At 45.8% G+C, this 26,143-nt stretch overlaps 1 protein-coding gene across 2 annotated transcripts in view; it reads left to right on the forward strand.

The window, feature by feature from the left end:
• The window catches only part of map2k6 (mitogen-activated protein kinase kinase 6), a 135,864-nt gene that overhangs the window by 46,293 nt on the left and 63,428 nt on the right, over positions 1–26,143 (forward strand). For both annotated transcript variants that reach the window (XM_059949054.1, XM_059949055.1), the window contains exons 3-4: positions 1,774–1,822; positions 8,341–8,454. In XM_059949054.1, coding sequence (XP_059805037.1) covers positions 1,774–1,822; positions 8,341–8,454 — 163 coding nt within the window. The remainder of the gene's footprint in view (positions 1–1,773; positions 1,823–8,340; positions 8,455–26,143) is intronic.

Below are 26,143 nucleotides of genomic sequence, written 5' to 3' on the forward strand. Positions count from 1 at the left end.
TGGCTATTCTTTTCTCACGGATGCTGCCTGACCTGCTGAGTTCTTCCAGCGCTGTGTACTTACTCTTTGATCCACAGCATCTGCAGTTGTATTTTTGTGTCTTGTATTCTGAGGCTGTGCCCTCTGGTCCTAGACTCCTGTACTATAGGAAATGTCCTCTCCTCATCCACTCTTTATAGGCCTTTCAATAGGTTTCAATGAGATTCCCTTCGTCTTTGCTCTAAACTCAAGTGCGTACAGGCCAGGAGCCATCAAGAGCTCTTCGTACATGAATTAAATTATAATATTTAGTTATTCCTTTGTACCGATGCTTTGCTTCGAAATACTTGAACCCAGAATAAAATCCTTGGCACCTGTATTCCATGATTTCGTGCACTCTGGCTTGGAACTCAGTGCTACAGTGAAAGTTATGATTCGGTTAGTGATCTAGCTGTCACCTTGTCCAAGCCCTGCTCACACTGGGCACCTTCATTCAGTGAAAAGTACACCTTCTCGGGTCCTTGAGAGTTTTGCTAGTTTTTAACACCCTGCGTTTGCTCAGTGAGTGACCTGGGAGTTGCTGCAAGCTATTGAAAGAGGTTCCAAAACCAGAGGAACAATAGTTCACCTTTCCAGCCTTCTGTACTCTTAATTTCCAGGAATATTCACCGTCTGCTATTTTGTTTTGCATTTGCAGCACCCGCTGTCTTTTCTGCTCTGATTTCAGACACTTTCAGCTTTATCCTTTTTTGTTTTACTTGTTCCACGGGTGACGGGGTAGCGATAGGGTGGTGTAAGGCGCTCCTTCCCTTCGCTAGCCTGCCGGTCAACTTGGGCAAGGGTGGCACCTGCTTAGCTCTCGACTAGGGTCACGAAGCCATGGGATCAAGTGATGGGTGGTCCTGGTTATGCAACCACTGACGGTTTCTGAAGAGCTTTGGTAATTGCTGCGGTTGTAAAGACACTGCCCAGAAAGAGGCAATGGCAAACCGCTTCTGTAGAAGAATTTGCCAAGAACAATTGGTCATGAAGAAGACCATGATTGCCCACGTTAAACGCCACAGTACATAACGAACAAACTACTTCTGCTGTTCAAGAACATGGAACAGTACAGGACAGTCAGGTTCTTCGTACCACACAGTTGTGCTGACCTTTTAACCTACTCTAAGACCATTCTTGGCCTTCCCTCCTACATAAGCCTCTATTTTGTTTCTAAAATGCCCCAATATTCCTGGTAGTATTCTCTCTCACTCTACACCTTGTTCTTGTGGTAGTTGTTGCTTTTCAGGGGCAAGCTCCATCTGCTGAGTCTCGTGTCCCCACAAACCCTCCTTCCTCCATCCTTCTTTCCTCCCCTTCCCCTCTGTTACATCTGCGCTGGACAGCTATGTCGGTATGGCAGTAAGATTACGGTAAATGTTTCACTGGGCCAGGTTAATAGCGGTAAACGCGGGACAACTTGCAGCGTTTTTGCAGTGAACTGGGCCCGCCGAAGAAAGAGAGGAGTTTCTGGTGTTGGAGGCCCAGTCAATTCACTGTGTGATCATTCGGCCCCAAACGCAATTAATACATTCACGCGGTCGATCCGATTGGAATCAACCTTCAAAATTCTTTAATCGCCAGCTTTTCCCAATTCTACTGAAAGGTCATTGGCTTGAAACAGTCCCCCTGCCCTTTATTCACAGCAGTTACCCGAGCCTCTGAAGGATTCCAGGGTTTTCTGATTTTGCTTCCTCTTGGGGTGGTCGTTGGAGGATGTTGTAGCCGAATTAATTGTGTTCATTCTCTCTGCAGCCCTCCCAGGGACCTGGACTCGAAGGCCTGCATTGCCATCGGCGAAAAGGTAGGATTCACTCGGCCTCGACCGTTCACTTGGCATCGTGCCAGAGTAATTGCATGGTTTTATAGGGCACTGCATCACCACAAACAGCTTTAAGGTCAGAATGTTTCATTGTCCATTTCTTCTGGAGTTCTTGGAAAGTAAATAGAAGTGCGTGGAATCCTTAAAATGAAATATTGACATTGGAGAGTGTTCGGGAATGAAAAGGTTAGTGTATGAAGAATGTTTGGCACCAGGTAGCCTCCAACCTGATGGCATGAACATCATTTTCTCTGAGTTACAGTAATTACTCCTCTCTGTTTTCTCTCCATTCTCACCCCCCTCATATTCCATTCCCTATCCTAATCATCCTGTTACCCTTCCCACCACTTCCCTCTGCTTCCCCACCTCCTTTCCTTGACTCCATGGTCCACTGTCCTTTCCTATCAGATTCCTCCTTCTTCAGCTCTTTGTCTTTTCCACCAATTCCCTCCTAGCTTCTTACATCATCCCCCCTGCGCCCACCCACTCACCTCCCCCGCCCCAACCTCACCTGGTCTCCCCTGTCTCCTGCCAGCTTGTATTCCACTCCCTCACCTACCTTACTTTAATTTCTGTACCCTACCTTCCCAGTCGCGATGAGGAGTCTGGGCCTGAAATGTTGGCTTTCTATCCCCCTCCATAGATGCTGCCTGACTTGCTGAGTTCCTCTAGCACAGGGGTTCCCAACCTGGGTTCCACTAGCAGTGTGTGTGTGTGTGTGTGTGTGTGTGTGTGTGTGTGTGTGTCTGTGTGTCTGTGTCTGTGTCCCAAGATTTCCAGCATCCAGATTATCTGTGTTGTTGATTTTGCTGCAGTGCTCACTTTCACCACTTGAGGGGGCTGCTCCCCTATTCCCTGCCTGAAGTAGACCTGCAAGTGCACGTTGCTCCTTCGCAGAAAGATTTTCAAGAATTCCCTGTAACCTGTGAGACTGTCTCTTCACTCATAAGGTTTAACTCTGATTGTATAAGGCTGCATGACAGTGTAATGTGGGGAACTTCCCTGTGTGTAACTGGAAGTGGGTTTTGGTAGAAGGAATAAGGGTGGAGACTATTTGCTAAACGGAGAGCAAATTCCGAAATCTGAGGTGCAAAGGGACTTTGGGAATTCTCATGCAGGATTCCCTAAAGGTTAACCTGACTTGCAGGTTGGATCAGTAGTAATGATGGCAAATGCAATGTTAGCGTTCATTTCAAGAGGACTGGAATATAAAAGGAAGGATGTAATGCTGAGATATTATAAGGCACTTGCTCACTTCTCTAACCTCAAGACAGTCTTATCTTTTTTCTGGCCTCCAGCCCCCAGTGGGCTCTGATTCTGACCCAGGCATACAGACATTTGGCCTCTGTTCAATAAGTATCCACAAAACTTCTGTTTTTATTTATTTACTTACTTAGAAGTACAATGTGAGGCAGGGCTTTCTGACCCAGTGAGCCACACTGCCAAGCAACCCACCTGTTTAACCCTAGCCTAACCGCAGGACAGTTTACAATGGCCAATTAACTTACTAAACAATCCGTCTTTAGAATGCAGGAAGAAAGCAGTGTGCCCAGAAGGAGCACGCACAGTTCTCGGGGAAGAACCTGCAAACTCCGTACAGGTGATGTCGGAGTTGAATCCCGAACTCCAGTGTCCTGAGCTGTAATAGTGCCGTGCTAACTGCAGCGCTGCTGTGGTACTGAGCATGGACAGGTGGGATTATATTGGATCGGCACAGACCTGTGGGTTAAAGTCCTTGTTCCTGCGCTGGACTGATCTGTGTTTTGTCTTAGCACACGGAAAGGGGCAGGACTGTACCAGTAGCACTCGGGGATAAGCTAGCCTTGACTCTGGAGCTGTGTGGTCATGAGGGGGCAGCAGCAGTCTGTGGCTGCACTGCAGAGTCACAAGTTGGTCTCAGTCCATGTATTACACGATGCCTGAGCAGAAACTCAAACAAGAAGTGTTAGCAAAAAGCACACAGAATTTGCTCTAAAAAGTTAAACACTCACCTGAGTTCCTTTTGGTGATATGTGTGTTTCAATACTGCAGACTTTGCTAAGTAACAGTTCACTTTAGTCTTACGGAGAAGAAAACACAAAGCATTATAGCATAGTCCAGAACCTTTCGGTCCACAACATTGTTCCGATCTTTTACATACTCTGTGATCAATCTAATTCTTCCCTCCTAGATACCCCTTAATTTTCCCATCATCCGTGTGTCTGTCTAAGAGTCTTTTAAATGTCCCTAAAGTATCTGCCCCCAGCACTTCAATATGAATCTCGATTCCGTGTCAGAATTGAGCTGCAGTGTCAGGTTGGCTTTTGGCAATGTTGAGCGAGGGTTGAATATTGGCCAGCTGAGGGATCAGATGGGGCCCTCTTGTTACTCTCTCTTCTGAAAGAGAGAGCATAGATTCCCTCAGGAATCTTGAGTTTCTGCCCATTTCATGGGATCCTGGCGGAGCCTGAAACGTCAGAGGGGTGTGTGTGAGTGTGAGAGAGTTTGTGTGTGTGTGTGTGTGTGAGAGAGAGAGAGAGAGAGAGAGAGAGACAGAAAGGTCTGCTGACAAATCCACTCTGGGGCAGGCCTGCGAGGTTGCCACGTAGGTTTTACTCTCTTGCCTGGTCACTCAGGAGATCTCGTCAAAGCAAACTCGCCATTTGACATAAGAAACTAGCATAATTAACAAAGTCGATGTTTCAGGCCATACCTTTCATCGGGTCCTTGATGAAAGGTCTTGGCCCAAAGCATCGACTGTTTACTCTTTTCCATAGATGTTGCCTGACTTCCTGAGTACCTCCAGAATTTTGCGAGGGTTTTGATTTCAGCAGCTGTAGGTATTCTTGTGTTTGTGATAATTAACATAAAATTGACTGGCGAACACAAGTTATTCACCACTTAAGGTAATTCACCGTCTTAATATTAATCGCATTTTCTGATGTAATTGTCACTATTTCATGCTGGAGGAACTCAGTAGATCAGGCAGTGCCCTATGGAGAGGAATTATAGAGTCAGTGTTTCAGGCCGAGACCCTTCATCAGGACTGTTAAGGTCAGATATCCTGGACATACCTCTCGTTGCACTTGAAAGCAATGTAATCTGGAATGAAGCGCACGGTTGGAATCCACACCAACCTTGTCACAAGGACCAGATATTGTTTGCAGCCTCTGCCTGCCCTTGTCCCAGGAGACCTGACCTTGTCCAACTCCGTTACTTAACAGGGATCATCCCCTCGACCTAAGGGATTGTCACCTCACCTGGCAACATCGTAATACATAATGTGTTATGCAGCCCGCAGCCTCTGCCAGGGTGAAGCAGCGTCTGACCTGTCAACTGACTGAGTTATGGCAGGATCTCCGGATGTGAATGTGTATAAATAGTTGTTCTGCAAGCGTGTTCTTTCAGTTGCCTGTCTGTTGACAGACGCCCTGCGTCCGTATTCATGGGATTGGCTTAAACCTTTTATATTCTTAAAATGTTGGAATCCATCAAGGCTCTGGCTCTGGAAGCTCTATCAGTTTTCTTTTTCAGATGCCAACCATTCTGTTAGAGATATTTAAAAATAAATTTCTGCTTCCTTTTGCGTCAGAGCGTTTTGGGAGGTTGGCTTTTGATTGCTTGGGCTGTGGTGCTAACTGCTCGCTTCTGATGGTTGGTTCTGTTAGTCCCTGGAGTCTGATTTCAGGGGGCATCAAGTGGGGGCAAGTAAGTTGGGGGGGAGGGTATGTGGAGCTGAGGGGCGGGGTTTCAACACTAATGCTCCCATTGGTGGCCAGAAGTAAACTTGCTGCAGACTGCAGGGAAACTTTTTGAGTACTTGAAAATTGACGCTGAAATGCACCCAGACAATTTGCGGGCTGCCTCCAGCACACCTTCAAGTGTGTTGGTTGTTATTGCAAATGGCGCATTTCACTGTACTGTGTATGTGATAAATGAACTTGATTCCTGAATCCTGGAAATTACCTCTGAATTCAGACCATCTAGGATTCTGCTCCTCTTAACATATTGGAGCAGAATTAGGCCAGTTGGCCCATTGAGACTGCTCCGGCATTCGATCATGGCTGATTTATTATCTAACCCCAGGTTACGTCACTGCTGATGTGCCCCATCGCATCCTAGAATGTATCTCAACATCAACCCTATTCTCTTGCCTTCTCCCTGTAACTTTTGATGCCCTAACTAACCACGAGCGCATCAAACTCTGCTTTAAATATATCCAATGACTTGTCCTCTACAGTCGTCTGTGGCAGTGAGTTCCACAGATTCACAATTGTCTGGTGGAAGAAATTCTTCCTCACCTCTGTTCTAAAGGGAAATCCTTTCACTCTGAGGCTGTCGCTCTGGTCCTAGACTCTCCCTCTATTGGAATTGTCCTCTCCATCTAAACCTTTCAATATTTGGTAGGTGTCAGATTCCTTAGGATGTTCCCAAAGCCTCTGGTCACGGAGATGCGAATCGGAAGCAGGAGTCGACCATTCAGCCCGGCAAACCTATGCCCGATCATTGAGAACGTAGGAGAATGAGGGACAACCTTATTGAAGTGTTAAAAATGTTGAGACACACCACTGAGCAGACCTTTCCCTCCAAGATAGAGGAATTCAAAAACGAAAGGGCATAATTTTAGGGTGAGCGGGAGAAGACTTAAAATGGATGCGTGAGGCAGCTTCTTCACGCAGAAGGTGATCAACATATGGAGTGAGCTGCCAGAGCAAGTGATTGAGGCGGTGCAGTAGGGTCATTTCAGAAGCACTTCAGTTGGTATGTGGAGGGGCATTCAGTGGGCTTGAGCACTCAAATTGGGATTAGCTGGGCAGGCACTGTGGCTGGAGCAGAGGGTGTGTATTTGAGTTGTACTGTTCTGTGACTCTAAAATGGGATTACATTCCCAGTGTTCACATCCCCCGCAGTAACCTAGCTCGTAAAGGAATTATCAACCTTTGCTTTAAAAACTTTCAAGAGCTCTTTGTCCACCACACTTTGAGGCAGACAGCTCCAAAGGTTCTTTGTCCTGAAAACTACAGGATTGTGCCTAAGATTTCTGCACGTATTTATAACAAGGGTGCCTAAGACTTTTGCACAGTACTGTGCATTGTGTCTTTCCAGTTACCAAATAACACTTCATACTACTGAACTAGTACAAAGCTAAGTAGTTTTATTTCTGTTTCCCAACTACCTTCTTATTTTAAACAATATACAGTACTGTGCAAAATTCTTAGGCACCCTAGCTATATGTATGTGTACTGTGTAGCTCGTTTATCTTAAATGGGCACACTTATTTTTAAACGCTTATTCTCCAATCAGAGGAGTGATCCTCTCCATTTCCATCCTGTCCTGAGAGCTGAAGATCTTCTACATTGCAATGAAGGCATCTCCACTCTTCTAAACCTCAAGATCAACCTCAGGATGCTTGAGGAACCCAGTGGACCAGGCATCCTTTACAGAGAGAAGCAGACAGCCAACGTTCCAGGTCAAGGCCCTCCTTGACTGGTCCAAATCCAGTCCAGATGAGGGGTCTCAAACTGAAATGTTGTCTGTCCATTTCGCTCATGGATGCTGTCTGATCACCTGACCCACTGCATTTGCAGTGTGTTGTGTGTCTAGCGCATTCAAGCCTAGCATGTCCAACCTTTCCTCATGGGACAGTGTGCCATTAGACTTAGACTGGAAGCCCAGTAGACTTCCTTTGGACTGCTTCCAAAACATTCACATCCTTCCTTAAGTAAAGGAACCCAGATGGAAGGCAGTCCTCCATATGAGGTTTATTCAATCCGATATAAACGTGAACCACTATCTCCTAACCTTGCTTTCAATTCCCAGTGTCCTCTTGTGAAACTTCCTAATTACTTGCAGTATCTGTATACCAGATCCCCACTGCACCTCGGATGTAACTTATTCCAGCGTTAGCCTTAAGCTGATTTGGATTTCTTTGGACTGACTGTATTACCCACCATTTACCCATTAGCAACTTCGGAGCACTGCTTTTATAATGTTGTAATATCTATGTCCTTAAAAAATAGACCACGTTGTCTGACTGTTAGGTATGAGTGGAGCAAGAGCAACAATGGCATGGTATAATTAAATGTTTTTCTGAGTAATATTAGTACACACAGGGCAGCTTGTAGTGCGGGAACGATGAACCGAGCCCTTGAGATGGAAAAGCAAAAGTGAGTTCCTCCTGCGCGTGAGGACCACTAGACCATGATCTCAGAATGGCGGTGCAGGCTCGAAAGGCCGAACGGTCTACTTCTGCACCTATTGTCTATTCACCACACTGTCAATCGGCTGCATGAGCATTTGTCATATTCCCACAACCGATCTGCTATGGTCGTGATTGGCCTTGATGGAGACGTACTCTACGTGCTCCATTGTGCATTGCCCACTGGGAGTCCAATGTCCATGCTTCCGCCTGCTTTAATCACCACCTGGTCTATTTGAGGCGGCCCTCCGCTGCCCTGAACTGTATTTACCTGCCGCTGTTTACTGACGGCCATTTAAAACTCGAGTGCTTGTTTCCACAGAACTTTGAGGTGAAAGCCGATGATTTGGAACCACTCTCGGAGCTGGGCCGCGGTGCTTATGGCGTGGTGGAAAAGATGCGGCACACACCCAGTGACACGCTGATGGCTGTCAAGGTAGGGACAGTCTGCTGGACGGCATCTGGTTTGTGGGTCACTCCGGAAGGGGGGGGGCATGGCCTTTGACCCTGAGGTGTTAAATGTGACTTGAGTTGGGGGTTGTTAGTTGTACTTTCTCCAGTTGGCCTGGGTTTTCCTGTCGTGCGCCATGCACTGGCCTCCCTCAGTGTGGAGAACCGGGAGACCCAAGTGATGGCTGGCGATGGAATCTGGGACCAGCAAAGAAGATGCTGGAGGAGCACTGTGGGTCATGTAGCATCTGTGGAGGGGAAATGGAGAGGTCACACTTCAAGAATTAAAGAGAGAGGGAGGGAGAGAAGGGGAAAAAAAAACTGATGCCCGGCAGACAGTCTCTGAAGAGTATTGATATTGGCTGGGGTCACCTGACTTGTAAAGACACCACCCAGAAGAAGGCAATGGCAAACCACTATTATAGAAAAATTTGCCAAGAACAATCATGGTCATGGAAAGACGACAATCGCCCATGTCATATGACATGGCACATAACAAACGAACCATTGTTTAAAGATTTTGAACTTATTATACATGCCCTGACCTTTATAAACAGTTGTAGTAGGGAGCTGTCGAAAAGCTGTCAGGGTGTCTAGAAATCAGGCCTCAGGATGTATTGCCTGGGGCCACGTCATTGCTCTTAAATCATTCCAGTTGGTGCGAAGGTTCTTGGGTGTTGGGGAGAGTGGCCATGTCGATTGGTTGGGATGGGTGAAGGTTCAGGCTGAGCCTACTTGGTCACGTAGGCCAAGATTCACGCTGACCTATATTTGGTTCAAGAGAGCAGACACCAAGGCCATCAGTGAGAGCCAGCATGATCCAGCTTGATAGGATATTATGATTTCTAACAAACTGTTAGAAAACTGGAATGCCACACATGGTGGTGGTTTTATGAGATGTTGAATGTACACAGCTGAGTATAACTTTCTGCTCCTTTGGGTGCTGTTGACCGTGTTTATCTGTATGAGCACTTCCTTTTTGAGGACTCTTCCAGGAGATCTAACATAATGAGCAGTCCTTCCTCCATTTCTTAACAATGCATGGAAATGATGGAGGGGAAATGCTAACCAGCGCAGAACTCTTCAGTAAGGTTACTAAAAGTGCCATGCCAGCAAGATTTTCATTCCTGAAGGATATGGTTTTGACAGACTTCTACAGATGTGTGGTGGATAGTGTTACTGACTGGCTGCAGCAGAGCCTGGTATGGAAACAACAAAGGCAGCAAACATCTCCATCGAGATAAGAAAAAAATAGACTCTGAGCTTCATAAAACTGCTTGCCTGTAAGGAGTTTGTACATTCTCCCTGTGACAGCGCGAGTTTCCCCCAGGTGCTCCCGTTTGCTTCCACAGTCCAACGGCTTACCATTTGGTAGGTTAGTTGATCATTGTAAGTTGTCCCATGATTAGGTTAGGGTTTGATCTAGGGATTGCTGAGTGGTGTGAATTAAAGGCTTTTTCTGTGCTGTGATTAAAAAGTAAAGCATCTTGGTGCAAGAGGACTAAAATCTGTTGATAGACTTTTTGAGCAGGAGGTAAGGAAGGGTGTGAGGCTGTTTAAAGGAGCAAGGAGCTCTTCGTAGCTGTTCCAGGGATTGGAAGCCTCTCTGTGGGTGTGAGTGGATGGGGGGGGGGGGGTGGGAAAAGGGGCTTGTGTTGTGATGCTGTGCATTGTGGGTATGTTACGCTGGCACCAGAACGTGTGATGGTTCTTGTGGGATGCCCCCAGCACGTCGTTGTGTGTGTGTGTGTGTGTGTGTGTGTGTGTGTGTGTGTGTGTGTTGGTTGTCAGTGTATTTCTGTGTGTTTTTGTGATAAATCTGAATCTGTTTGTCTCCTTTTCCATTCTCAGTCCATGTGGGCAGCTTTAAAACAAGGTTATCAGCACGCGCTGTATGAGATAGAAGTTTTCTTGTCAGTAGCCTGTACTTACGATAGGGAGAAGGATGTTGTGTTATTTGGTGAATTTTTATTTCAGAAATGCATGATTAGTAAATGTGAGTCGGCAGTTCTGGCCCACAGTGTTCTGTATGTGGAGAGTTTGCTATGATGCGTTGACCTGGTGTGGTCAATTTCTAATTAGCGTGTAAATTCCATGATATCTGATATGGTATTAGGTCTGCTTTCTGATTGTTGTTTATCAGGTCTGTACTTCATTCCAGATGAACTTTATTGGCCATTTCTGTTCCTCTTTTTCTCATAAAACATTCTCGCTTTCTGTGGCGGTCACAAGACCAATTTTTCCACATTCCATTACCCAAATTTGACTTAAAAGAGGCAGCCCATGAAAGTGTTATTTATAGCATGCAGAGGTAGTTCAATAAACAAGCAGCTTATTACAAATGAGGGCAAGCTGGAGACTGCATTTCTAATTTAAGATAACTGGTCTGTGTGGAAATTATGTCAGTTATGCAGTGGCATAGCTAATTTTTCTGATAGCCTTTGACTTAAGAACCAGCCTTAAAAGATGGGGATAGGAACACATTTTTGTTTCTTTAAGAGTTGTTTGTTGAGTTTTGAGCAGTATTTATTCTAATATCAGCCCAAGTTCCCTCCGTTGCAAGGTGCTTAAAAGCTTCTTTGATCAAATTGTTTCATTGTATTAAATGAAAACGTCATTGAAAACTTAAAAGATGAATTGCAATCAGAAAATGCAGGAAATACTCACTCAGCAAGTTAGACAGATCTAGAGAGAGAGAGAGAGAGAAACAATTAGCATTTTCTGCCAAACGGCCTCCTCGGAACTAGGAAAATATTGGAATGATTTTGTGTCCCTCATTTTCCACCCCAGGTCTCCTTTCTCAATTTCCGCCACCTTCAACAAGATTCCACCATTTGTAAGAGTTATCCTTTCTCCAGTCTATCCCTCAGCCCAACTATCTGCAACCTGGAAATGAGTTTGTTTTGCTTTCACAGCTCTGACTGCTTTTGACGAGGAACATTGCTGTTGATTCCCTTTTCATAGATGCTGTCTGCACACTGACCAGGTCCAGCTCTTTCTGTTTACAATACAGTGCAAAAGTCCTGTGTGTATCCATCTATCTCTGGGTTGCCCAAGACTTTGCAGAGCATTGTATTTTGGTTAAAATAGGAAGGTGGTTGGGAAACAGAAATAGGAGTACTTAGCTCAGTGGTATTAGGTGTTATTTGGTAACTGGATGGCAGGGTGGAGATTCATCTCTACCAAAGGAAGTGTAAGGTGCTTCTCCCCTCCACTAACCTGCAGGTCACCCCTGGGCAAAGTGTAGCACCTGCTTAGCCCCTGTTTTTCACCCCCCCCCACAGATCAGGGTCACGTAAACACCAGGTGGATGGTCATACGAGCAGTTAGCGCACGTCGCAAGTCCTGGTTATGCGACCACTGTCCTCAGGCAGACGATCTCTGAAGAGTATTGGTAATGGCTGGGGGGGGGGGTCACCCATCTTGTAAGGACATCGCCCAGAAGAAGGCAATGGCAAGCCACTTCTGTGGAAAAATTTGCCAAGAACAATCATGGACATAAGGGCTGGAAGACGATGATCACTACATCATGTGACATGGCACGTAATGAACAAATGAAAGACATAATATACAATACTCTGTAAGAGTTTTGGGCACCTTCGCTATATATATGCCTTAGACCAGGGGTCAGCAACCTTTACCACTGAAAGAGCCACTTGGACCCGTTTCCCACAGAAAAGAAAACACTGGGAGCCGCAAAACCCGTTTGACATTTAAAATGAAATAACACTGCATACAACGTTTTTTTTTGCCTTTATGCTATGTATAAACAAACTATAATGTGTTGCATTTATGAAATTGATGAACTCCTGCAGAGAAAACGAAATTACATTTCTGCATGCAACAAAAACATTTTGAACTCCGAAAAAAAGACGTTGGGTTGAAAGTTACTTTTAAGTAAAATATTCAATGTCTATTTGAGTCCTTCTTGTATTTATGAAAAACGCCGAACTTAAATTTTCCGCCAGCAGCAAACCAAAAATAACGTCAGCCAGCTGTCATCCTGAAAAATGAAAGGACTATTTCACTGAACTATGAAAAAATATGAATATAAGTAAAATAATAGGCAATTAAAATATTTATCATACTTGGTTAATGGGATTTCTGCTCCTGGACCTCAGCGCACAGCGTCTGCACATCAGGGCTGTATGATGTCACCTTCATCTTTACACAGGATCGCAAGCTGTCATCTGTGAGGTTTTCAATATCACTCCATTTGTGTTTCTGAGCAAGAACGGGCAACATCTTCAAGGTCTGCTGTCAAGCGTCTAAACTTGGACACCCATATGTCTTTGTCGGCTATGTCGGCCAGTTCCATCTCAAGATCAGGTTGACTCACACCTGCCAATGCAGTCGTATTCAGTAGGGAAGGATCGATGCTTAAGGGAGTGACCGGGAAGGATAATGTGTTTTTTTCCTCTCTGAACTCACAGAAGCGTTTCCCAAACGATGTTTGCATTGCGATGATTGCAGAATGTAAATACTCCGAAATTATCATGTCGTGACCTTGTTTGAACTCTCTCAAATTGGGGAAGTGAGACAAAGTGCCTTTCTGTAAATCTCTGGCAAGCACTGTCAACTTGCGCTCGAATGCCAAAACATCCTCCAACATGTGCAGGGCTGTACGTCCTTTCCCCTGAAGAGCTGTGTTCAGCGTGTTCAGGTGCGCTGTCATGTCTACCATGAAGTGTAGCTTTTCCAGACACTCTGGCTGTTCCAGCTCAGGAAAGGTGAGCCCTTTGCTGCCCAGGAAAGTTTTCACTTCTTCCAGACACGCGACAAAGCGTTTCAGCACCTTCCGTCTGGACAGCCAGCGATAAAAACACGTTGTAGCGGTGTCAGTAAACTGCAGTCAAAGATAGCTTTATTCGAACTAAACAGCCTTGCTTTTAAGCCTCCCTCAACCCAGCCCCCATGGACGCAGATGCTGCAAAAGACGCGTACTCACAAACCCCCGTAGGCTATCTCCCTTAGCCGGAATGCCGGCTAATTGTGAGCCGTTTCGGATGTGGCAGGAAATGTACAAGACCACCATAATTACATTTCAAAAGCTAACAAACTAACATAAAATACATTTTAATTAAATACTGACCAATTATTTCCCAAAGCCACAGGGAGCCGCAGCACAGAGGTGAAAGAGCCACAAATGGCTCGGGAGCCGCAGGTTGCCGACCCCCGCCTTAGACCTATGTACAGTACTGTATATTATTCGTCTAATAGTTTATCCTTTCCATTGACCAGGTGGTAAAACTGACCAGTTATTATTGTGAGACTCTTGATTGTATATTGGAATGGATGCCAAGAACTATTTACTATGAAAACAAACGGGTGCATCAGTTTAAAAAAAACTTAAATAAACTTTATTCCCAGATTCTGTGCCTGGTGGTGCTTCACCATTCTTCCCCCACCCCCCACTATAATTGTTTGTAAGTTAATTTTTTGAGAAGATATTTACTTGGTCACAGAGTGTGCGTATTGTTGGCAGCGTGGGCAATTGTTGTTTATTCCTGATTGTCCCTGAAGTGAAGAAGCAGTTCAGTCAGCCAGACTGGTTAGTTTGGAGTTCCTTGCACTCAGTGACTGCTTTATTCGGTATCTACAGTACCTAATAATGTGGCCACCGAGTGTAGGCTCGTGGTCTTCTGCCATCCACTTCAAGGTTTGACGTGTTATGTGTTCAGAGATGCTTTCCTTCACACCACTGTTGTAATGTGTGGTTGTCTGAGTTACTGTCACCAACCTATCAGCTTGAGCTAGTCTGTCCATTCTCCTCTGACCTCTCATTAAGAAGGAATTGTTGCCAACAGAGCTGCTACCCACTGGATTTTTTTTTGTTTTTTAGACCATTCTCTGTAAACTCTAGAGACCGCTGTGCTTGAAAATCCCAGGGTGTCAGCAGTTCCTGAGATACTCAAACCACCCCATCTGGCACCAACAATCATTTCACTGTGAAAGTCACTTAAATCACATTTCTTCCCCATTCTGATGTTTGGTCTGAACAGCAAATGAACCTTCCGACCACGTCAGCATGCTTTTATGCATCAAGTTGCTGCCATGTGATTGGCTGGTTAGATAATTGCATTAGTGAGCAGGCGTGCCTAATAAAGTGACCACTGAGGGGTAGGTACGTCAGACCAAGCCAGGCCAGCAGGCATCCAGCCCTGAAGGACGTTCATGAGGCTGATTTAAATTTATATTCCCATGCCATCAATACAGAGACAAGCTGTTAGTGCCCGACTTATGACTTATTGTGCCAGTTGTAGAGGAGGAGCACTTCATATTCCGTTAATCAAATTTACCGATTTTACAAGTTTACGTAGACATCATTAACAATTTTGCTCAGTCTATTGTCCCTTGGAGTGTCTGGTTTAGCAAGTCCCCTAATATTAAGTCCTTATCCTGGTGCTCATGTCTTCCTGAAGCTTTGCCCCTCCCTCCAGCAATATTTTTTGTTTGCAGTCACTCGAGTCGAGTGTGATGTTCTTCAGAGGGGTTGTCTATTGGTGCCTGTAGAGGCTGGTTCAGAGTCCACTTGACCAGGATGTTCGAATGGATTCCCTTAATGGAGAACGCCAGTGTGTGACATTGCTTAGCGTAGGCAGGCGGATGCATAGGAAGCCAGCACACGCTCCTTCACAGATCGAGGTTAGGTTCCAGTGGCGTGGATTGCAAGACTGGCCACCCTTTGCCGCTGTCGTGACGCGTCATCATCTTCCACCAGCTCCACCGTTGAGGTCTTGGTTGGATCGCTCTTTGTTTGGAACCTTGACCTTACTGTCGGGCCTACCAGGAGCTAACTGCCAGATGCCTGAACTCCAGGCAGTATTGCTCTCAGGATACCAAGTACACACAAGCCCCTCCACCACAACAAGGTGAAAATCATTGGAGAAGACCCAGCAAAGCATCCATCTCTGTTTCTGCAAATTTTGCCTCTTGTACATTCCTGATATCCTTTGTTCCCTCACTGGTACCATGGGCTTTGCTGTCAAGCCTCAAGCTCCAGACTCTATTTCATAAATCCTCCACCACGTTCTCCTCTCTCTCTCTCTGACCAATCTTTTAGTCTTTTTGGTAAACAATCTCGAATATAACTCACAAGAGGAAATCTGCAGATGCTGGAAATCCAAGCAACACACACAAAATGCTGGTGGAACTCAGCAGGCCAGGCAGCATCGGATATAACTCTTTAATGGATTCTGACTGTTGATCGCCTTTACCTTACTTGTGTCACGGCTAAACGGGTTTTGTGCATCACCGATACACTTCGTGTTTCTCACCAGAGCTGTCATTAATTGGTTGTTTCTGTAAGACCTACTGGGTCATTCTTTACCACGGTGCTATCATCACTTTTAAAGTGGAGAGTAATAATTTTTTAACAAAAAGAAATACCACAAACGTGTCAGTTTTAATAATAATACAACTTAATTTTAATGGAAATCATGTGCTGTAGGATTTTAGACCATAGGTCATAGGAGTAAATCAGGCCACTCTGTCCATCGAGTCTGTTCTGCCATTTGATCATGGCTGATCTATTTCCCTCTCACCCCATTTTCCTGCCTTCTCCCTGTAACATTTCCAGCCCTGACTTATCAAAAATCTATCAACCTCCTCCTTAAATGCACCCAATGATCTAGCCTCTGCAGCTGCCAGTGGCAACGAATTCCACAGATTCACCACCCTCTGGGTCGAGAAATTCCTCGCAATGGATATCCTTCTGTTCTGAGGTTGTGCCCTCTGGTTCGTGACTCCTCCATTACAGGAAACATCCTCTCCGCATTCACTCTGTCTCAGCCTTTCAGCATTCAATTGGTTTCAAAGAGATCCCTGCTCATTTTTCTATGTTGTAGCAAGTGCAGACCCTGAGCCATTAAACACTACATGTACATTAGGTCTTTCATTCCCAACATTTTCATGAACCTTTGAACCCTCTCCAATGTCAGCACGTCCTTTCTTAGATGAGGGGTCCAAAACTCCCAGTACTCCAAATGAGGCCTTCCCAGTGCTTTATACAGCCTCAACATTACATCCTTGTTTTTGTGTTCTCATCTTGTCGAAATGAAAGCTTGCATGGAGCTTACCCTCCTCACCACTGACGTAAACTGCAAGATAACCTCCAGGGAATCTTGCATGAGGGCTCCCAAGTCCCTTTGCACCTCAGACTTTTGAATTTTCTCCGTTTCGAAAACAGTACGCACTTTAATTCCTTCTATCGAAGTGCATGACCATACAATCCCCGACACTATTCCATCTGCCAGTTTCTTTGGCCGTCCCCCTAATCTGCCGGAGGCCTTGTGTAGCCGCCTTGCTTCCTCACTCTGTGCACCTCCAGTTATCCTTGTATCATCGGTAAACTTGGCCACAAAGTGATTGATTCTGTCATCTGAATCATCGATACGCAGTTTAAAAAGAAGCTGTCCGAACACCAACCCTTGTGGAACACCACTAGTCACCGGCAGCCAATCAGAACAAGCTCCTTTCATTCTCACTCTTTGCCTCCTGCCAGTCAGCCAATACTTTATCCACGCTAGTGTCTTTCCTATAACACCATAGGTTTGTAGCTTGCTAATTCGCCTCATGTGCAGCACCTTGTAAAATGGCCTGCCAAAAATCCAAGACATTCACTGATTCTCCTTTGTCTATCCTGCTTGTTATTTGCTCAGAAGAATTCCAACAGATATTGTCAGGCAAGATTTTCCTTTAAAGAAACCAGGCCAACTTTGGTCTATTTTACCATGTGCCTCCCAGTACCCTGAAATCTTATCTTTAACAATTAACTCTTAAGATCTTCCCAGCCATTGAGGTTGGGCTAACTGGCCTATAATTCTTCTCCTTTCCTCCCTTCTTGAGTGGAGTGACTTTTGAAATTTTCCAGTCCTCTGGAACCATTCCAGAACGTAATGGTTCTTGAAAGATCATTGTTAATGCCTCCACAGACTCTTCGACTACCTCTTTCAGAATGCTAAAGTGTAGTTCATCTGGTCCAGGTGACTTGTCTATCTTCAGACCTTTCTGTTTCCCATGCACCTTCTCCCTAAAAAATTGCACCACTTACTTCTGCCTCCTGACACTCTTGAACTTCTGACGTACTCCTGGTGTCTTCCACAGTGAAGGCTGATGCAAAATATTTATTCAGTTTGTCTGCCATTTCCTTGTTCCCCATTACTACCTCTTCATTGTCATTTTACAGCAGTCCGATGATCTGTTCTCCCCTCTTTTATTATTTATACATCGGAAAAAGCTTTTGGTTTTCTCTTTGACATTACTGGTTTTCTTATCTTCATATTTAATCTTTTTAGTTGCCTTCTGTTGGTTTTTAAAATTTTTTCCCAATCCTCTTAATTTCCCCACTGATTTTTGTTCTAATATATCCGTATTCTTTTGCTTTTATGTTGACTTTGAATTCCCTTGTCAGCCATGGTTGTGTCAGCCTGCCTTTAAAACACTTCTTTGGGATCTGTCTGAATTGCTCTTGATTTTAACTGATTTTGAATGGTAATTATGCATCAGAGGAGAAAGATAAAATCACCATAGCTCGTAAATTAACATTTCACGCAAACTAAAACCAAGTGGAAGATGCTCTTTATACTGGATTTTGTTAATTCCTGTCTTCATCGTTCTGTCGTCCAAATATGATCTGTATCATATCAGAAGAGAGGCTCGACATGCTCATTGGTATCAATGCTTTGGCATAATTTTAAGTGATGACTCCTTTAAATCTCCATTTAAATTTCCAATTAAAGCCGTTAGTTATAAACCTTGAATGATTCTGCTTCTGCCCTTCTTTTTGGACTGCTGTATCTTGAAGGCCAAAAGAATTGGGGGGAAATGGGTAATGTGCAAAATGTCTGTGAAGTGTTATAAATCAAAGACTTAATTGAAATAAGGAGACAAATGGTTGAGGTTCCAGGAAAACTCTGCGTGTTTCCTCTCTTAAGTGTTGGGCTAATTTTATTCAGATTTGCAAATGGCATCTCTTTTTGATCTGCATGGAAAATTGACAGGAGAATCAAAAATCTGTTGCTGGCAGCTTCAAATGAGCCATCTGCTCTAAATCCTTCCGCACACCAATACGGCAGCCATGGGCGTTGATGGTTATTACCGGTCAGCAGCGTTCCACACTGCTGGCCTCTGCCTTCAGGTAACTTTACGCCACGTTCCTCTGCAAAATTGTATCAGTCACTGTCACAGTCACAAGGCCACATTACTTAATTTATTGATTTCCAGCAATACATTTATTAAATTTAATGGAGCGAATTGAACTTGGAAAAACCTTAATGCAGGGAAATCTGAGGAATGGACTGCTGATGTTCTACGGAAATATGATAATTTGTGCTGTTTTGAAGCAGATGGTGGGTCTCAGTAGGACCGCTCCCCAAAAATGGGTATCCAATGTGCGATTGACACACGTACACACAGGCAAGCACTCAGGCAGACAGACAGACACAAACAAGCACACAGTCACACGCACGCACAGACAGTCGCGCACACACGCAAGTTGCAGTGCAAAAGGCTTGTCAGTTCGTTAGGCTGCATTAAGTACATTGCTAATTGACCAGTTGGCAACAGGGGTCAATAATGTCTATGGCAAGTACATTTAAAAGACCATGAACCCTGCCTTGTGGTGACTGCACAGTAACAATTAATGTGTATAGAATATGGCACAGGCCAGCCCGGGGTCTGGTCAGAATGGTCATCCTGTGGTGGGCCAGCCTGGGGTCTGGTCAGAACGGTCATCGTGTGGTGGGCCAGCCCGGGGTCTGATCAGAATGGTCATCGTGTGGTGGGCCAGCCTGGGGTCTGGTCAGAACGGTCTTCGTGTGGTGGGCCAGCCCGGGGTCTGGTCAGAACGGTCATCGTGTGGTGGGCCAGCCCGGGGTCTGATCAGAATGGTCATCGTGTGGTGGGCCAGCCCGGGGTCTGGTCAGAACGGTCATCCTGTGGTGGGCCAGCCCAGGGTCTGGTCAGAACGGTCATCGTGTGGTGGGCCAGCCCGGGGTCTGGTCAGAACGGTCATCCTGTGGTGGGCCAGCCCGGGGTCTGGTCAGAACGGTCATCGTGTGGTGGGCCAGCCCGGGGTCTGGTCAGAACGGTCATCGTGTGGTGGGCCAGCCCGGGGTCTGGTCAGAACGGTCATCGTGTGGTGGGCCAGCCCGGGGTCTGGTCAGAACGGTCATCGTGTGGTGGGCCAGCCTGGGGTCTGGTCTGAACGGTCATCGTGTGGTGGGCCAGCCCGGGGTCTGGTCAGAACAGTCATCGTGTGGTGGGCCAGCCCGAGGTCTGGTCAGAACGGTCATCGTGTGGTGGGCCAGCCCGGGGTCTGGTCAGAACGGTCATCGTGTGGTGGGCCAGCCCGGGGTCTGGTCAGAACGGTCATCCTGTGGTGGACCAGCCCGGGGTCTGGTCAGCATGGTCATTCTATAATGGGCCAACTAGAAATCTGGCCAGAATGGGTTTTCTTTGGTGGTTGAGCAGATTCTGCGGTGGTGGGTATCAGAGCGAGGGTTTAGGGCAGGACTGTTTCTCAGTGTGGTCCAGGCTTTCCTGCAGCTTATCTTGGAAGACCTGTTTATGCACTGGTTCTTCTGCTTAGCAGGCATAGCTTCCCCCCACACCCTCCGGTCAAACTTCATACTTCTTCACAGTGTAGGAAAAGGCCAATCAGCCTATCAGGTATGTTGGCCCACAGATCACCTCCATTTCTCAATTTATTTTCATTTTAAGCTCCTCACCTCCACACCCCCGTCAATTCTACCACACACCTGTACTAGAGCTCATTTTTACAATGGTCGGTAAAACAAAGTATATAAAAATGCCTCGAAGCCATTGCACAATTTCTTATGGAAATATGAGGGACATCTAAAGTGCAAAATGTTTGTTGAATCATAACAGTAGCTTGAAAAAATCAGCCAACAACTTACCTGTGGATAATGCTTTAGGATTGAGCTGAACTGAATATGCTTGGGCTCTTTCAATTTTGTGTTTTATATTCTCTGTTTTTTGCTAGTTTTTTTTGCCGTTCGCTCAGTTTGGCTTTTTTTGGTGCATGGGGGTGGTGGGGGGGGTTGATGTTTATCTTTGATCATGTTCTAGGGTTTTCTTTGTATCGTGGCTGTCTGCGGGAAGACGCATCTCAGGGTTGTGTACTGCATACGTACTTTGATAGTAAATGTATTTTGACTCTTGAGTATTAATGGTTTCTGAAGTGTGGTTGGAATTGTAAGAAAGGAGGTGAGTAAGGAGATCCATTGAATGCTGTGCAGCGGATCTGGATTTGATGTGGTTCTTAAATATAGTCAGAGAGTTGGACAGCATGGAACCAAATCCTTCAGCCCATCTATGCTATGCTGGTTAAAATGTCTGTCTAAGTTTGCTCCATTTGCCTGCATTTGCTCCCTAGCCCTCTAGGCCTTTCCTATCCACGTTCCTATCCAAATACTTTTTAAATTCTGTAAACTCAACTGATTCTGCAGATGCTAGAGATCCAGAGTAACGCACACAAAACGCTGGAGGAAGTCAAGGTGTCAGCTAGGATCAGTGGAGAGGAATAAACAATCATTGTTTCAGGCTGAGATACTTCATCAGTCCTGATAAAGAGTCTTGGCCTGAAATGTCTATTTATTCCTCTCCACAGGTGCTGCCCCTCCAAAAGGACCACAGCCTTGTCGTAGGGTTTGGACGCTTATGTGCCTCACTGTCCCGGAGAGCTGTGTTGGCTAGAGTCAGGGAGTTGGGGGTCACCCATGACAAACAGGTCAAAGGGTAGAAACCAGACTAAGAGTGGTCCACCGGTCCTCCAGGTTTGGGGGTTCAACAACACCCGATTGGTCAAAAAAAAAATTGTTTCGGAAACAGCAATGAAGAATCCTTCGGCATCCGAGTGTGACGGTATTCCTGAGTCTTCAGCTGGGACTTGCATGACTGGCGGTAGTGAAGACTGAGAGCAAGTCACTGCATGATGAAGCAAGCCCTGAATACCACCAGAGATAGAGGACCTTCGTAGCGGCCCAAAGCGCCAGCGGTGTAACCGGCAGTAATAGTAATAGTAGATGCTGCCTGATTTGCTGGGAGTTCCTCCAGCATTTTGTCTGTGTAACTCTTAAACATCGCAATTGTACCTGACTCTACAGCTTCCTCTGGCAGGTGTCGTTCTTTACTCCCATCACCCTGCTACTGGCTTGAAGGGTAAGTGTTGAGAAAACTGTTGCACTATCTCCTCCATTCTTTCAGTTCTCACGGTGTCCGGTGTTAATGTGTGATATGAAAGATTGTGTGGTAACAAGCAGCCTGCTGGAGGAACACCAGCAGATCAAACAGCATCTGTGGGGAGAAAGGAATTGTTGTTTCGGGACCAAGCCCTGGAGCAGGATTGAGAGGGGGAGTGCATTGAGACAGGAGTCCAAAGTGATTGGTGGATTAAGGTGGGGGGGGGGGGGGGGTACAATGATAGGTTGTGCCAGGTAGGGGAGGGACGAGGTGTGCAGTCACCCCTCCTCAGTCCACCAATCACCTCGAACTCCTGTCTCACCATGCCTTTCTCTTTATCCTGACCGTCACCCCTCTTAGACCTGATGCATCGTTTTGACCGGAAACGTGGACAATCCCTTTCCTCCCACAGATGACCCATGGAGTTCCTCCAGCAGATACCTAATTGCACCTGAAAGAACTTGCCTCCCAGAGCACAGCCCTCCCTCTATACCCTGAAGTCAGCACGGGTGTTTGTCTCTGGGTTTGGCATTGAATGCTTAACCCCTTGGTTGGTGGGGGCGGGGGGGGGGAGAGTGTGTGGCATGTGTTCAGCCAACCGAGCCAGGGCTGAGGCTCTAAGGCAGGGTCCGTGGACCCTGTCAGTTAACGGTAAGGCTCCATGGTTGGAAGCTCTTGCTTTACCTTAGTGTGCCACTTCACAGTACCATTTGTAAGGTCAGCGTTCAATTCCCGCCGCTGCCAATGGGGAGTTTGTACGCTCTCCCTGTGGAGGAGTGGGATTCCTCCGGGCGCTCTCGTCTCCTCCCACGTACGGGTTAGGGCTGATAAGTCGTCGATGTGCTTTGCCGGTGCTGGAAGCGCGGCGACACTTGTGGGCTGCCCTCAGCGCGTATTCCGACTGCGCGGGTTGTTGGTGCAAACCACGTGCTTCACTAGCAAGAGAAATTCTGCGGACGCAGGAAATCCGGACAGTGCACACGAAGCGCTGGAAGAACTCGGCAGGCCAGGCAGCATCTGTGGTGGTGGGGGAGTACAGTCGACGTTTTGGGCTGAAACCCTTTAGCAGGACTGGAGGAAGAAATACTGAGCAGCAGTTTTAAAAGGTGGGGGGGAAGGGAACAGAGAACCACCAGGTGATAGGTGAAATCAGGAGTGGGGTTTCGCTGTATGTTTTGATGTACGTATCCCAAATAAAGCTTGGCTTTAAATTTGGCAGAAAATGGAAGAAGGAATGTTTTTGTTTAAAAAGCGTTCTAGAAGTAAGCCTAGCAATTATAGACCAGTCAGTTTGACACCAGTGGTGGGTAAATTAATGGAAAGTATTCTTACAGATAGTATTTATAATTATCTGGATAGACAGGATCTGATTAGGAGTAGCCAGCATGGATTTGTGCATGGAAGGTAATGTTTGACAAACCTTACTGAATTTTTTGAAGAAGTTACGAGGAATGTTGACGAGGGTAAGGCAGTGGATGTAGTCTATATGGACTTCAGCAAGGCCTTTGACAAAGTTCCACATGGAAGGTTAGTTAAGAAGGTTCACTCGTTAGGTATTACTGCTGGAGTAATAAAATGGATTCAACAGTGGCTAGATGGGAGATGCCAGAGAATAGTGGTGGATAATTGTTTATCGGGATGGAGGCCGGTGACTAGCGGGGTGCCTCAGGGATCTGTTTTAGGCCCAATGTTGTTTGTAATATACATAAATGATCTGGATGATGGGGTGGTAAATTGTATTAGTAAGTATGCCGATGATACTAAGGTAGGAAGTGTTGTGGATAATGAGGTGGGTTTTCAAAGCTTGCAGGGAGATTTATGCCGGTTAGAAGAATGGGCTGAACGTTGGCAGATGGAGTTTAATGCTGAGAAGTTCTACATTTTGGCAGGAATAATCCAAATAGAACATACAGGGTAAATGGTAGGGCATTGAGGAATGCAGTGGAACAGGGAGATCTAGGAATAACAGTGCATAGTTCCCTGAAGGTGGAGTCTCATGTAGATAGGGTGGTGAAGAAGGCTTTTGGAACGCTGGCCTTTATAAATCAGAGCATTGAGTACAGAAGTTGGGATGTAATGTTAAAATTGTACAAGGCATTGGTAAGGCCAAATTTGGAATATTGTGTACAGTTTTGGTCACCGAATTATAGGAAAGATATCAATAAATTAGAGAGAGTGCAGAGATGATTTACTAGGATGTCACCTGGGTTTCAGCACTTAAGTTACAGAGAAAGTTTGAACAAGTTAGGTCTCAATTCATTGGAGTGTAGAAGGTTGAGGGGGGATTTGATCGAGGTATTTAAAATATTGAGAGGGATAGATAGAGTTGACATGAATAGGCTGTTTCCATTGAGAGTAGGGGAGATTCAAACGAGAGGACATGATTTGAGAGTTGGGCAGAAGTTTAAGGGAAACACGAGGGGGTATTTCTTTACTCAGAGAGTGATAGCTGTGTGGAATGAGCTTCCTGTAGAAGTAGTAGAGGCCAGTTCAGTTGTGTCATTTAAGGTAAAATTGGATAGGTATATGGACAGGAAAGGAGTGGAGGGTTATGGGCTGAGTGCGGGTAGGTGGGACTAGGTGAGATTAAGAGTTCGGCACGGACTAGGAGGGCCGAGATGGCCTGTTTCCGTGCTGTGATTGTTATATGGTTATATGGAATGAATACAGAAGATGGGAGTGGAAATGCAGTGCTCTTTACAGTTTGTTTAGCGAGCGGATTTTATGCTACACGTGCACTCAATTTAATTCGTGGCAATACATGTGGCTAATTGTTCCATGAGTCGTTTAGCAAAGTATAGTGTTGGGCTCCTGTCTTGGTAAATGAGCACCACAATAGCTCTGTAACTATTGTCCACCCTTCTGACACTTCAGATGGTGAAGTCGCATCATCTTCTTGTCTCTGGCTCTTTATCTGGTTTTCTCTTGTGCAAATTGTCTTGTGTTGGTGAGCTGTTAAGAAAACACAGATGTTCTGATAATGGAAAAAATTACTAGCAGGATAATCGAGACCATTCCGAGGCTTAGGTCATTGAAGAATGAAGAGAAAATGAGGGATGAGTGGTTTTTCTCAACAATCTCTAACCAAGGTGGGCTGCCTTGTGCAGTGTTGGGGAGGATTAGAGCCAAGTGATCAGATTAAATACTGAAGAATCCAAGAGTTGCTCTTGCAAATGGAGTAAAATCACAATTGGAGTTATCGGCCAGCATAATAAACTGATTACTAACACAGTACTGGGGAAGGGGGAGTGGCCCGGTAGGGCAGTTAGTGCTTTACAGTGGGGTTCAGTTCTTGCTGCTGTCGGTAAGGCACTTGTACGTTCTCCCCGTGACAGCATGGGTTTCCTCTGGGTGCTCCAGTTTCCTCCCTCATTCCAAAAACGTACATTTAGCGTTAGTAAGTTGTGAGCATGCTTTGTTGGCATCAGAAGCGGACAGCCTGCCCCCCCCCCCCAACACTGGCACAATTTGATGCAAATGACGTCTTTCACTCTGATTCGGTGTTTTGATGTACATGTGATAAATAAACTAATCTTTACTGTTGCAGAGAAAGCTGATTTTGTTCACCCTAATTAATAAGGGTTAAAGGTCATTGAGTGCAGGGAATCTTCTCCATTCACTCAGCAGTCCAGTTTACCCTGTAACTCTTCATGCGCTATCATCTTGCCTTGAGGCAAAACAAATCTGTAGGAGCAGGGTAATCAATCAGCCCCTTGGGCCTGTTCCACTTTTCAGTCAGTGACTCATCTGTGAGTCTGTCCTAATCTAATTGTTGCAAGTCCTCAGTATACTGTTCAACCATCAGGCTCCTGAACCAGCGTGGATAACTTCACTCACCACAATGAGCCTCAGGTCCCACACCACCAGGTTCAGGAACAGTTATTACCCCACAACCACCAGGATTCTGAACCAGCGTGGATAACTTCACTCATCACAATGAGCCTCAGGTCCCACACCACCAGGTTCAGGAACAGTTATTACCCTACACCCATCAGGCTCCTGAACCAGCGTGGATAACTTCACTCATCACAATGAGCCTCAGGTCCCACACCACCAGGTTCAGGAACAGTTATTACCCTACACCCATCAGGCTCCTGAACCAGCCTGGATAACTTCACTCACCACATTGAGCCTCAGGTCCCACACCACCAGGTTCAGGAACAGTTATTACCCTACAACCATCAGGCTCCTGAACCAGCGTGGATAACTTCACTTACCACAATGAGCCTCAGGTCCCACACCACCAGGTTCAGGAACAGTTATTACCCTACAACCATCAGGCTCCTGAACCAGCGTGGATAACTTCACTCACCACAATGAGCCTCAGGTCCCACACCACCAGGTTCAGGAACAGTTATTACCCTACAACCATCAGGCTCCTGAACCAGAGTGGATAACTTCACTCATTTCAACACCGAGCTGATTCCACAACCTATTGACTCACTTTCAAGGTCTCTACAACTTGCATTCTC

This window comes from Hypanus sabinus, chromosome 23 (assembly GCF_030144855.1).
Source record: "Hypanus sabinus isolate sHypSab1 chromosome 23, sHypSab1.hap1, whole genome shotgun sequence".
NCBI lineage: Eukaryota > Metazoa > Chordata > Chondrichthyes > Myliobatiformes > Dasyatidae > Hypanus > Hypanus sabinus.